Source organism: Musca autumnalis, unplaced genomic scaffold (genome assembly GCF_047663935.1).
Source record: "Musca autumnalis isolate F117 unplaced genomic scaffold, ASM4766393v1 scaffold_3, whole genome shotgun sequence".
Taxonomy (NCBI): Eukaryota; Metazoa; Arthropoda; class Insecta; order Diptera; family Muscidae; genus Musca; species Musca autumnalis.
Window position 1 is genome coordinate 204,680,337 of NW_027411866.1, and position 13,711 is coordinate 204,694,047.

Consider the following 13,711-nt stretch of genomic DNA (forward strand, 5'->3'; position numbering starts at 1 on the left):
TTTATTCTCGCATTTCGGATTTCACTACATTATTAACATTTTTATTAAATCGTCGTTGAAAAATGTACTGAAAACAACGGCATTTTACAACAATGACATGTTCTGAAGAATTGTGTATTATATTCCAGGGAATATTTTTCCAAAAGAAAAAATTAACGGTTTTAGAGGTATGGTGCGAAATGTATAAAAATTATGGAAATTTTGAAATATTTTGAAATTTGAGGCAATATATGTAGTTTTTCGAGTTCATTATTTCTCCAAATATTTTATTCTTGTCCTTATCTACAAACTTGATTCAGAGGTCAGAAGAAGATTCGCATTGACTTCAGAGATATAGCCCCGAATTTCTTTAAAAACTCAATATTTAACCATGTTTAGATGGAGCCATAAAATCCGAGCTGGATCTACGGAACTATGAACTCATCGAGCTCTGTAAATGGAAGATAACATCACCACAGTTGCCTGTTAGTGATTGTTGTTGGAATTTATTTCAAAATCCCCTGCGCATGCCATTCGCAGTTTTTTTGTTTGTTTTGTTTTGGTTGAAGTTTCAATCTCATTTGTTTATTTTTAAGTCTGGAGTAGTACCCCAATGGCTTAAACTTCATCATTACTTTCTGTTACAGAGAGTAATGTTTTTCAAAACGAACTGACAGTGTTGCAAAATTTTACTGATCGCTACCAATATCATGATTTCATCCAGGCGAAGGGATTTTCAATTGGGTTTTCAGCTTTTTGAAATGATGCCTTTTTTAGCGACAACCCGAACTCTTTAAGTGTCTAGTATTCTCGAATAAATGAAAATCACACTCACTTTTTGGATTTCCCAAGAAACATCAAAACAAAAACTTTTTTTTAATTTCTACAGCTACCAATTTAATTTTTGTTTTTGTTTTTTTTTTTTTTTTTTGTATACTCTTAGCCTGTTTAAGTAAACGAGGGTTAAACATACGCGTTCCATAATTAAATTCTAGTGTAATTTGCTGAGAAAGTTGGTTTTGAAGATTTGGTACTTCGATCCCTTTATATTCCATAGAATAGCTAAAACTGGATTAGATTTAATATTTATTGTGTATAAATAGTTTCAATGAGTTTTTGATGAATTAGGCAGCAAAGCTACATATATTACTCACTCTATCTGACAACTTTTGGTCCTTCGACCCCAATTTAATCGGGGCTAAAATGTAGCTCGTGAATCAACTCTACCTCCTTTTTAAGGCGAGACCAGATAAATTTAGAAAATTTTACAACACCAAGTCAATGCTTTGCCTTCCCTATGCCAATCATACAATTCGTGAATTTTGTAGACAAATTTGGATTTCAAATATTTGGTCCTTCCATCTCTTAATATCCCCTAGAATAGCCAAACCATGACTAGATTTGACATTTAAATAAATTAATCAGCATAGAAATGTGGCAAAACTTTTCTTAAATATTAGCAATCAGTTTTAATGAGATTTTCTGACAACTTTTGGTCCTTCGATCCAGATTTAATAGACGCTAAAATGTGGCTCGTAATCAAACTACATTTCCTGCTTTAGGCGAGACCAGGCAAATTTTGCAAACTTTCAAACACCAAGTCAATACTTTGCGTTCGAATTGGCAACCATACAATTCGTGAAATTTAAAAAAAAAAAAATTGGATTTCAAATATTTGGTTCTTCGTCAGATCTGCTACACCTTGCCAAGAGCCTGAGATGTCTTCAACGAACTGAGAACACGACAAACACCACCTCTACACAAAATAACGTTTCTCAATCTTAAACCGGAAACCGTAATCTTCACATCAATACTCATGTCTACAACAACTAACGAACACTAACACAGTCTTGAAACACCAATATCCTAGCAATAATCATCGACACACCAGTCATCAAGTCATTACCCCCCTTTCTACATCAACTCTATAACTGTAACACAACCATCAAAACTATATCACACCAATAATCATTTCATCAATAACAATCTTCAATAATCATCTCTCCAATCAACACAACCCCGAACAATCTGGATGATCACAATGGACCATAAGGTCTCCGAGTGGAGTGGCTGCCAGCATAGCAGCCGCGCATCCTAAAAACTAACCTAACCTTCTTCGATCCTTAATATCTCATAGAATAGCTGAAAGTTGATTAGATTTAAAATTTAAAGTTTTCCGATGTTTTCAATGAGTTTTTGATAAATATGTGGAAAACAAACTTTTGAACACCTACCAATATTTGGAACCACTTCTTCACACTCCTCGAGTGCTTTGAGTCGATTTGGCCCTGTCGGTTAGTTTGTAGTGTTTATGAGCGCAGTAATATTTGAACGGATCAACGGATTTTGGATTGGTCCACTTCTACGGTAACCTCTCAATATTTAGGAACACTTCTTCATACACCTCTTCTTCTCCATACTTTTCTCGATAATGGAGCGAAAGTTTCCAAAATCACAACCAAGTGGTATTCTTGAAATGAAGTGCGTATATTCTTTGTTGTGAATTGTGTTGTTTGTGGAGCAATTAGGCCCACTTTTTATGATACCTAACCCACAAAGGTAAAAAATGTACGCAGGAAACTTGCAAAACTTCTTTGATAACATTTAAAAATGCTATGCATTTTTAAAATTATAGATCTGTCCTTAGTACATTTAGGTGTACTACACCTTTCACTGATTTTTTTAGCAACAAGTGAGTAATGAATTGATTGGTCGGTCGAAATGACTCTCATGGTCTACACGCAGAGAAAAAATATGATTGATCCAACAATATTCGAAGAGCAAAATATGTATTGTAAAGATATTGTTAGATTCCGCATGTAGTATTGTGAGTCCAACAATCGTTTTTGTTAATTACAACAATTGTTTTTGTCATATCCAACAATAGTTGTTGTCATATCCAACAATAGTTTTTATTTGCTGGACAATATTATTCTCTTTTCTTCGACAATTTTATTCTCTTCTCTCGGTATTCGATGCCGTGGTGAAAAAAAAACAATTTTGGTCAATGATTTTTACGCAAATTGTTTTTGTTTGGAGCAAACGATTTTTTTGGATTTGCAATTGCAGTGCTTGAGCACAAAAAATAAATTGTTAGAACAAAAATAGATATTGTTGTTCCAACAAAAGCGAAAAATATTTTTTCTCTGCGTGTAGTAGTTGCTTTTAATTTTTTTCTCTACTTTTATACACGATTAAAAACGTGAAACGCTAATTATTTGCACTCGGCATCATCATCTGTCTTACCAAGAATTCTGTTAACAGTTTCATTTTTTTTTCTAGGTAATATTAGTCACAATTTTCTGTTTGTTTCATTAGCTTGGCTTATTCTGCCATATGATTCTTTTTATGATTATTTTCTCGCTGTTGTATGTAAATATTTGTATTTGTTTTAAATGAAGTTGAGTGTCGTATGTTCTTATTTCCTTCCTTTCAATCTGTTTTATTTTCTCACATAACCATTAAACCTGCCGGCCCCGGCTTGTAGCTGGTAATAAGTTCGAAAAATATGTATGTTGGCTCCATGTTTTTCGAATTACTTGGCAAATAAAAAGAATAACAGACAATTTTGCAAAGGTTGTTACGGTTTTCTTCCTCTTATTTTTCGCAAAAACTTGTTTATTTTTTAAATAAATATTTAAAAGGTACATAGCGTACGTAAAGATAACAACAAATATAGGAGTAAATGAAAGAACAAAACAGCGACACTTTGCAGCAGTGTTCACGATTTGTATGCGGTACTTGTTGCTTCAGTTATTTCCGCTAATGAATGAAAATTAAAATAGACAAAATTGTTTTAGATTGAAATTTTGTGTTAGTTTTTTGTGGTCAGATGTTTGGGGATCTTCTAAGAAAGATTTTGAATATTGTTTTGCAGGGATGGAAGTAAACTTTTGCAATGATTAAAAAATCAAGTAAAAACCTTAGACGGCTTTGCATATAAAGACCCTAAGCCTATGATTGTATAAAAAACAGTAACAGGAGTTGTGGACCTATATATTTATCCCATAAACAGATCCCTAATTGAATAATTATACCATGTGTATTAAAAATTATATATTATAAAAACACATTTGCATTTGAAAAACGAAAAGTTCTAGGACAGAGAAGCCATTCGACAGTCGATACGTCTGAAGAGCTGCTTAACCAACAGCGAAACCCGGTAACGTAATTTGGTTGCTGTGTGGGTTCGAGCCCTTGGCTTTCCTTTTTCACTTGCAAAAAATTTCCGATCATCAAGCTTACCTCTAAACCAGAAAATTAATAAAAATCATTAAAAATGATCTTCGCCGTAACAGGCAAAATTTCAAAATTATATTACTGATGGAACCATATACTTCTTCTTAGACACATAAACATATTTAGCAACAATATGTATTTGTATAAAGTTGCAATGTTTATTATACTCTATAAATATGATTCCGATGACCATATTCTTTTCCACCATGATTCCAGTGACTATATTTCTCCTTGTAAATAATAATAATGCAATTTTTTGTTTAATTTAAACTAATTAGAAAATGCAAAATACTCTTTTCCAAATCTAAAAATAACTTCTCAAAAATATCCACCTTTCCCATAAAAAAATTACAAACATCTTTCCTATACAGTTTTGAACATTCTGCACGACTAATTTTATACAACGAAATTTATTTCATATCAATATTTGCTCTTTATACCCTCCTGGGTAATTCATATCTCATTCTCACTCTTAAGTAAAGTTCAATATACAAGGAGCATGTATTGTCATAGTGTATAAATTCATATCAGTTGGACAGGCAGACAGACAGAGAGACTTTCAATCAACTATCGATACATTTATAAAGCCAATATATACTCAACAGAAAACGTAAATTAATATACATACATAGAGAAAAAAGTCAACAATAACACAAACAACAAGTATTTACATAATGATAGCAAAATAGTGAAACTAATTTTCTTTCATATTTCTATAACAAGAGCAGAACTTTGGGAGCGGTGAGGTGACACCTAACCATCAATAATAATAACGAACACTGATGATATTACGGCTCTACTCCCTACCACAACAATTCATATCTGTTTACCTTTATTAGCGGAATCAATTGGCAGCTACCTGAATACTGGAATGTCGTCGTTTTGTATCTTGTGTTTTTTTGTTGTTGTTTATCATTTGACGACAATGATATTGCTATAAATTTCAGTACAAGTCCGTAGTACACGTTTTTTTGTGCCTATTATTAGTTTTGTTCCCAGACATGTATGTTGTAATTTAATTAATCAATTTGTCATTTATGGATAACAATTAGTGTATGACTCGAGTTTTGTGTTCTTAAGAATCGACAGCAAAATCAATTTGTTCTTTAAACAAAATTTCAAATGTCTAATATTTGGTGTTCCGGTGTTCTAGAAATAATGACATCATTGTTATGGTATGACAATGTTAATGAAAATAGGGTATCTTCCGTTTTTCGTTCAGTTCCGTTTGGTGTAATTGGTAGAATCAAGTATGAAAGGGCTATAGTCGAACTGCAGACCACATGGATAACCTAAACCACTACTCCTAGGCTCATATTAAAATTTATTTTTCTTTCAAAATAACGTTTATGATAAGAAATCTTCTCAGATTTATGGTAGTGGTATATCATTCCCGTTCCATAATCAAATTCTAGCGTAACTTGCTGACAAATGGGGATTTTAAAAATTTGGCCCTTCGATCCCTTAGTAGTTATTGCTTTCAAATATTTTCAACGAGTTATTGATAATAATTAGTAAATTAGTAAAGCTATGTTACAAACTCAAATTTTGCTAATTTTACAACACTAAAGCAGACCTTTGCGTTCCCTATGACAAGTTTAAAATTCGTGAATTTTGTAGACAAAATTGGATTTCAAAGATTTGGTCCTTCGATCTCATTATAATTCGCATAGAATAGCTAAAACTTGGCAAAATTTAACATTTAACGGTTTCCCATCTTTTCAAAGAGTTGTTTTATTGTAAAAGCTTTGTTTTATCTTCAATTTTAACAAACTGTTTTAAACAGAATTTCTGAAAACATTTGGTCCTTCGACCGCTTAAAAATAGTAAAAGAAAAGTACTCACTATCTAATTACCAGATTATATTTTTCTTTTTTTTCTCGCAATCAAATTTGCTGATAGTTTTCGGTCCTTCGAGCACAACATATCATGATCCAATACCAGGCAACCCAGAAGGGATAGTACATTATTTTTTATACCCTCAGCCCTAAGATATACACGGTGCTCTTGAATCAAATTTGAATGGAAGGTGCTTACACCTGAGAAGTTTTTGCGGATTCTGAAACTACAATGTTCATAGATGAGGAAAAAAGCAAAAAAAATGTTGTTGACATTTTTATGATTTTTTTAGGTTTTCACGATTTTGCTTAGAAACCGCAAGTCCTTTAAAAATGAGACTGAAGAAAGTGTTGTTGCTATGAAAATTCTCTACAAGATTGTCCTTTATGGCATTTTCGTAGATTTGACCATTTTTGAGATATTGAAGTTCAAATTGGGACAATGCACTGACTGTATCGCCCCCTTATAAAACAATGTCATGAAGGGTGCACCTTAACTAACTTTGAATGAAAACCGCTTACACAAGGGAAAGTTTTTGTGAATTCTGAAACAGCAATGTTCATAGATCCAAAAACAAGAAAAAATCGCTGTGGGGATTTTTAAATAAATCGCGGTCAAAATTCACATATTTAGGTGTTTTTTAGGTTTTCACGATTTTGGTTGGAAACCGCAAGTCCAATCGAAATGGAGCTAAAGAAAATGTTGTAGCTGTGAAAATTCTCTACAGGATTGACGTTTATGATTTGCTCTCAGGCTGTACCATTTTTAAGATAAAGAAGCTCAGTTTACATTTTTAGGTTTTTTTGTTAGGGTTTCGCGATTTTGCTTGAATACGGCAAGTCTTATCGGCATGGGACCTGAGAAAATCTTATAGCTGTGAAAATTCTCTACCATACCATTTTTTTAGATATAGCTTCGTTCCCGTACTTTTTAATAGTAAAACTCGTAAAAGAGAGAAAGAGAGAAAAATTGTTGTCACAAAAAAGTTTTTTCAAATAGTTCGGGAACGGAAAAATGGAAAATACGTCAAAAAAACTGGAAGAAATGTCAAAGTCGGCGTATCAGCCAATCAGACGCCGGCAACCATGTTACTATTTTTTTACTCGCCCAAATTTGTCGTGTAAAAAGTTTTTAAAGAGAGCTTCATTCAGCGCCATTTTTGTTTAAAGAGAAGTGAACATTTTACAACTTTTTTGTGTACGGGAACGCTTTTTCGAGTAAAATGTGTAAAAGTCGTAAAAATTGTAAAAACTTTTTAGTTCTGGAACACAGCTATATAAGTTTAAGTTGGGAAATTGCAGTCATGACATTGTTTTATAAGGAGACGATACAGAATTGAATTGAATTTAAATTGTCCCAATTTCAACTTCTATATCTCAAAAGTTGTAAAACCTACGAAAATATCATTAAGGCGGTTTCCAAGCAAAATCGCAAAAACATAAACAACACCTAAAAATGTCAACTTGAATCGCGATTTATTTAAAAAGCGCTCCGGCGATTTTTTTTTTGTTTTTTGATTTTTCTCATCTATGAACATGTGTAGTTTCAGAATCCGCAAAAACTTCCCAGGTGTAAGCACCATCCATTTAAATTTGATTCAAAAGCACCGTGTATATACACTAGGGTTACGACTTTTCGACATTTTTTCTCAAAAATGATTTCCTATAGCACGAACTTTTGCCTATTAATAACCAAAAAAACGTTTATTCCATTGAAATATAAAATAATAAAACCACTTTAAAGAAATATTGAGTTTTTTATATTATATCTTTCAAAAAATTCATTTAAGAAATTTTTATGATTCTCAGAATTAAAAAAAAAAATAATTAGAAACAAATGTGATGGCATTTTTGATTTTCTCATGTGGCTCTAACGTTTATTTTCAATTAAATATCTGCTTATTATAAAAATTGCCCATAATTCTGAAAAATTCAAATTTTAAAATAATTTTGTGCATCAAGTTTTTCACCGAATCACCTTATAATAAAGATTTTATGTAATCTTATGTACAAACTTATCACGCTACGATACAAGGATATGGTTGTAAGAAAGTCATAACCCAAATATACACATTGATACGATCAAAAATTGTACGCTGTACAAAGTTTCGACCGAATCGGATACTAAATTCTTATTTTTGGAGCGCTTGGTCATTATCAGAGGACGTATGGACTTGCCCTGAAAACAATATACCTTCGTAAAACAACCTGCAAAAAACTTCAGGACCATCAGACACCTATCAATAAATTGCAATTTTGGGAAATATTTTAAAATTTTGTGGGGTACCCATAGAGTGAACTGATATGAACCATCTTCGATCATGGTCTAAGTATGAACAAAATATGACGAGGTCCAAAATTTAGCCCAAATTTGTTGATGCTTTCGAGAACTGTTAAATCGACTCCACATTGTCTGAAGCAGATTTAGCCTAAACCTAAAGACATCGCAACAAAACCAGCTGGCTTTCATGGTTAAGTTTTTCTGGTAAACGACTAAAAGGCACAGGGAATATATAATTGTTGCACAAACATCCCATACGGGACAATGGAGACTTCTCTCATATCAATGAGTGCACCCCGATTCATATTAGCTCAATGATAAGGGACCTACTGTTTATTGCCGAGTCCGAACGGCGTGTCCTAAGACACCACATGTAGGGAAGTTTTTACATGGCTGAAATACTCAGGAAATGTCGCCAACATTGCTGATGGGTATTTTGTCATCGTTGAAATTTTTGATGTTGCCTGGCCGGGGAATCAAACCGACGACCTTTAGCCTGCAAGGCGGGTGTGCATACCATTGCACCACGGTGGCACCCAGGGAATCCTAGTTCGAATTTGGCTCTGTATTCTTTTACCAGAAATGACTCCACCAAAAACTGCATGCTGCTTATGAGCTGTGGCCTTAAAGGCTGACACTATAATGCATGTTTCGAGCAGCTGAGGCAATCTGGTTATGTGTCTATCGGTCTAATTTGAATTTTGATTGAATTGTCGCGAAATGTTTTGTGGATATAGGGCCCATGAAGAATATTTAAAGGGAACTTTTGACTCATTGGATGTGTGTGAATTTTTTGTTTGTAGGTTATGTATATTTCTTAGGTCCCTTTTAATATTTAATTACCTTTACATTGGGCTGCAAAATCTATTCTGAATAGGTCAGACCATTTTTCATAAGTCATTTCTTGAATCTATTCATGTTAGTCTAGCCAAAGAATTGCTTAACTCATTTATGTCCACGTTGGGCGCCAACATATTATATACATATTTGTCATTTTTATTTGCCTGAAAGAGAGAGAAGTCTCCCTTGTCCGATCTGGGATGTTTGTGGAACAATTATAATTATTATTTGCCTGAGATTTGGAATCCTTTGTACTTGTATTCGTATAAAGAACTTCTTCAAGCTCTATTTAAGTTTACTTTGGGCCGCAATTGACTAAATTGACCATACATGTTAAGTCACTTCCTCGATTTAGCTATATCAGATGTTCCATTCTCATTAAAGTGTGCACCAAAAACCTATCCTATACAATTGAGGCAATTAAGTATTTGTTAGCTTCTATGCCTCTTTACGTTGGACGCCAAACCCCCTACTCTCGTTAGGCTAGTTAGGTTTTTTATCTGCTTTGGTTTACTTTTCATCTTAATTTTTTTTTTCTCAGACATTAGTTTAGAAGTTGTTTCACATAATTACGTCCACGTTGAGCGCCACTATATATTTGTCTTTGTATCCCAGCTCCAATAAAGCTCTCATCCAAAAAGTAACGTTAGCCACAAAAAGGCATTTGTAAGGCATATTTCTGAAGTCTTTTTCATAATTTAATAATATTTGAGATGTTGTTGACCTCACATTGGGCGCCAGAATCTATTCTTTATAGGCTAGCCAAACTTCTAATCTATTTTATTGTGCCAAAAGCCTCTTCGGAATTGGTTGAGGTTGTTTCTTTAGTCCATTCCCTCTTTCTATGTTCTTTTGAGTTGTGTGAATGTCGCTAAATCTTTTTTTTGGGTTTTATTTAATGTAGTTTTATCCACATTGGTCGTCCAAATATATACTATTCGTTCGACATCACCTGGGGCACATGTTTTTTCAAAAATTTCTAATTTAGAATTCTTTGAACACAAATTCGTGTGAAGAAATTTTGCCAAAAAAAAACTTATCAAAAATTAGCTTGGACACTAAATTCCTCTCCCAATTGTTTTTACTGTCAATCTCTATTTCCATTATGTTGGGCGCCAAATTCCCTTCAGCAGAAAACACATCCAACGTTTGGGTTAAGTTTTGTGTCGTTCTGGCCGTTTTTACACTGTTGGGCATGATGCCGAAAAATTCAAATTCATTTGAAATATATGCCGGCAAACAGATCAACGCTGGGCTTTGGGATCGGCATCACCCTGTTGTTGTTTTTTTCTCAACGCTCAACACAAAACTTTACTAAAACGTTGGATGTGTTTTCAGCTTTCTGTATAGGCTGGGCACAATTCTGAATCTCCTTTCCTAATTCTTTTTCTCTGATATTATATTTCCTAAATTCATTTGAAACACTTTGGGCGCCAAAATCTGAATTGATTAAATACAATTCTAAAGTCCTTTGCTGTTTCCTTTTTTTCCAAATGGGCTAGGTATAGCTTTAGATTTTCCCCGACGTTCAGTTCCCTCTGAGATTTTTTTAATTACATACTTTGGGCGCCGTATTCTATTTTTTAAAAAGTGTTATATTTGTGCTTTTTTAATCTTCGTTTAAAGTTTATTTTGCCCATATTGGGCGCCACACAGTGTATATCACATTCTCCATCGTATAACTTTTTTCCTCAAGTCTTTGTTTAGCATTTACTTTACTTATGTTCACATTGGGCGCCACCATCAACATTTCACATTCACACTATTGTCCTAAATTCTTTACAAATTCCATTTAATTCGGTATTAATTTCAAATCCTTTTGTACTTACCATTTAGTATTATCTGGCGAATTGAATTCTCCAACGGTGTGTGTTGCTATTGAATAACCAAAATAGGCGTTGGGATTTGCATTGAATTTAACAATGGGCAGGCGATTTTCCAAATTGAATGTGTGTGTCTTAGGGACACTTGCAACTAAGAGCAGTAGCAGTGATGATAAAATCCTTAATAACGTCGACATGACTGTTGTTGTTGTTGTGAACTTATAAGGCTATGTGTGTTGCTGGGTTAAGAATATCGCTTCTTCTCCTTCGACGTTTGGTTTTAATTTTTTTCTTATATGAATTTCAAGTTTCACAAATTCTTCATATTTTTTTCTTTCTTTCTTTCGTGGTTAGGGAGATCTCAAGTAGATAAATAACAATGAAGATGATGATGAGGTTGGGCGCCAAAAGTATTTTTTGTTCAATTTTTTAGGATTCCTTCTTGACTTTTTCGTTTCTTAATAGGCCATGTGCAAGAATCTTTCTTTGGTAAAGTTTGGCCTGGCCTTACACACTTTGTTCACCGGTTTGTTGTAGGGGCAGCAGATCTCTGACGTAGTATACCCATTCGAGGTGTATGTAAACAATTTTTAAATTAATCGCAAAAACCGGTCACTGGTCACGTTGTTTTTGTTATTTATTTTATTTTTTCTTGTTTTCTTTTCTTGAGATAGTTTTTTTTTTGCTTTTGCTACTCCACTATTTTTTATAGTTGGTTTTGTTGTTGTTTGCTAAGGCCAATTGTCTCGGTTGGGAGCATGAATGGCGAGACTCTCATAAGTTGGGAATTTCTTTCCATATAAAGCTCTAAGCCTCACAAAGAGAGGGAGCGACGACTTGAGATATATATCTCCTCCAAGATATCAAAGATCTCTTTCAAGCAAGAGAGTCTTAGCGGGAATCTCAATAAAACAAAGTATCCAAAATAGTTTTCAAGTTGGTTTGGTGTTAAAGCCCAGAATGAGAATGCCTTGTATTAGCTTGGCATTGACATACACGCCGGACTGGGAAAGACAGCGAGCGTCTGTGAGGTGTGGGGGGATTTAAGCCTTTTTCGTTTCGGATTTCGTAGTATTTTGCATTTACTTGGAATCTAACAACAACAATCGGCTCTTATGGGATTGTAGAGTTTGTAAAGATGTAGATGCATTCGCTTGCTTGGGTGTAACTTGACAATTAACCTTCACAGAAACAGATACCAAGATGCACATCACCCATATGCCTGGCTTAGGAAACAACACTTTGACACCTTAAGCAACAGGTAGTTAGTTGGCAAGATAGTTTACAACACAAAAACAAAAAAATGCACTTGTCACGCATGTGGGTCATAGGTAAATTTTTTCTCTTTCAATATTTTCAACACCTGACTATTCAAATTATCACACTAAGCAATTTTATTTTCAATTATTATTTTCACTCTTTCACCGAATTTTTTCATTTAACAACAATTCACGTGGCTTTCATTTGCCTTGGTCGTCGATATAAAAAACCACCAAAAATACGAGGAAATTCTATTTTAGCCAAAAAACAAACTTTGGCGTCATTTATGACCAACCGACTCGATATGTTATCTCACTAAAATGCGAAAGAAGCAGAGCAAGTATTCCCGTCAATGTGCTCCGCGTAGCTAGGCACCAGTATTTAGCTTTTTTTCGGTTGCCTTATCTTTTACGTTTTTCCATAAAAAACGAGAACACAAAACTTTTTTCATAAATGAAAGTAGGAGAATTTATTTAATTTTCACAAAATTTCTGCACACATTTTTAATTATTTGGCATTAACTGCAAATTTTTATTATTCAATTTATTTGTTTATATATTTTTATTTAATTTTCGTTACGTTTCTCGTAGTTCAAAATTAACCGTCGTCGTCGTTTTCGTACTCGTCGTTAACTTCCGCTTTCCGTTAACACATTCGAACGGTTCAAAATATTGCTCTCAACTGGTGCTCTACTCACAAGAACAATAGCAGCATTGCGGTGGCCACACAACCGAACACACAACCTCAACATGTTGTGTATAGTGAGAATAGGTTCATACATGTCGGTTGCTTTGTTTATGTTTTGTTGTTAGATTCCACAAACATAGCAATCCACGCGAAGTAGCAGTCGTGCTGTTCTAATAGTTGGTCGGCGTTCGGTATTCGTTTGCCTGATGGATGGTATGTTGGTTGGAATGAGAAATTAGACTGATGTTGGTAGGTTGTGTGGATAGTGAAAAGTGTAATAGTGGTTGTTTTCAAACTGTAGAACATTTTGTATGGAAACATGTGCAAAAAATTTCAATTTTAAATTTGAAAAATAAACTAAATAATTGTATTTATTGGTAAATTTTCATGGTATGTCAAGCTTAACCGAGTCTTCTTTCGCCGCTAATTATTCCAATCCCGTTCCTTTTGCTGTGTTTTCGCTCGATAGTAGATAGGGACAGTAGGAATCACGTTAATTTAAAATTGGCGGCATTTCAATACAAATTTACTGAAATGGGTTTAAATATCCATCCAATAAAAATTATATTAATATACATATAAGTTCTTCACCAATATATAACGTTAATTGATAAACAATGGAAACCTAATATACAGTAGTACACAATTAAGTTTTTAGCCAAATATTTCTAATTTTTGTCAGCCCATTTTGAGATATAGAGTCAAATATATAATATAAATATTGTGGCTAAAAAACGAATTCTACAACAATTTATGAAAAACGG

The 13,711-nt window shown here is 33.7% G+C and overlaps 1 protein-coding gene across 3 annotated transcripts in view; it reads right to left on the reverse strand.

Annotated features, from left to right (window-relative positions):
• The window catches only part of mew (multiple edematous wings), a 228,825-nt gene extending 215,885 nt beyond the window's left edge, over positions 1-12,940 (reverse strand). For all 3 annotated transcript variants that reach the window (XM_073976368.1, XM_073976367.1, XM_073976369.1), the window contains exon 1: positions 11,007-12,940. In XM_073976368.1, the coding sequence (XP_073832469.1) occupies positions 11,007-11,197 (191 nt within the window). In that variant the 5' untranslated portion in view covers positions 11,198-12,940. The remainder of the gene's footprint in view (positions 1-11,006) is intronic.
• Between the last annotated feature and the right edge of the window lie 771 nt (positions 12,941-13,711).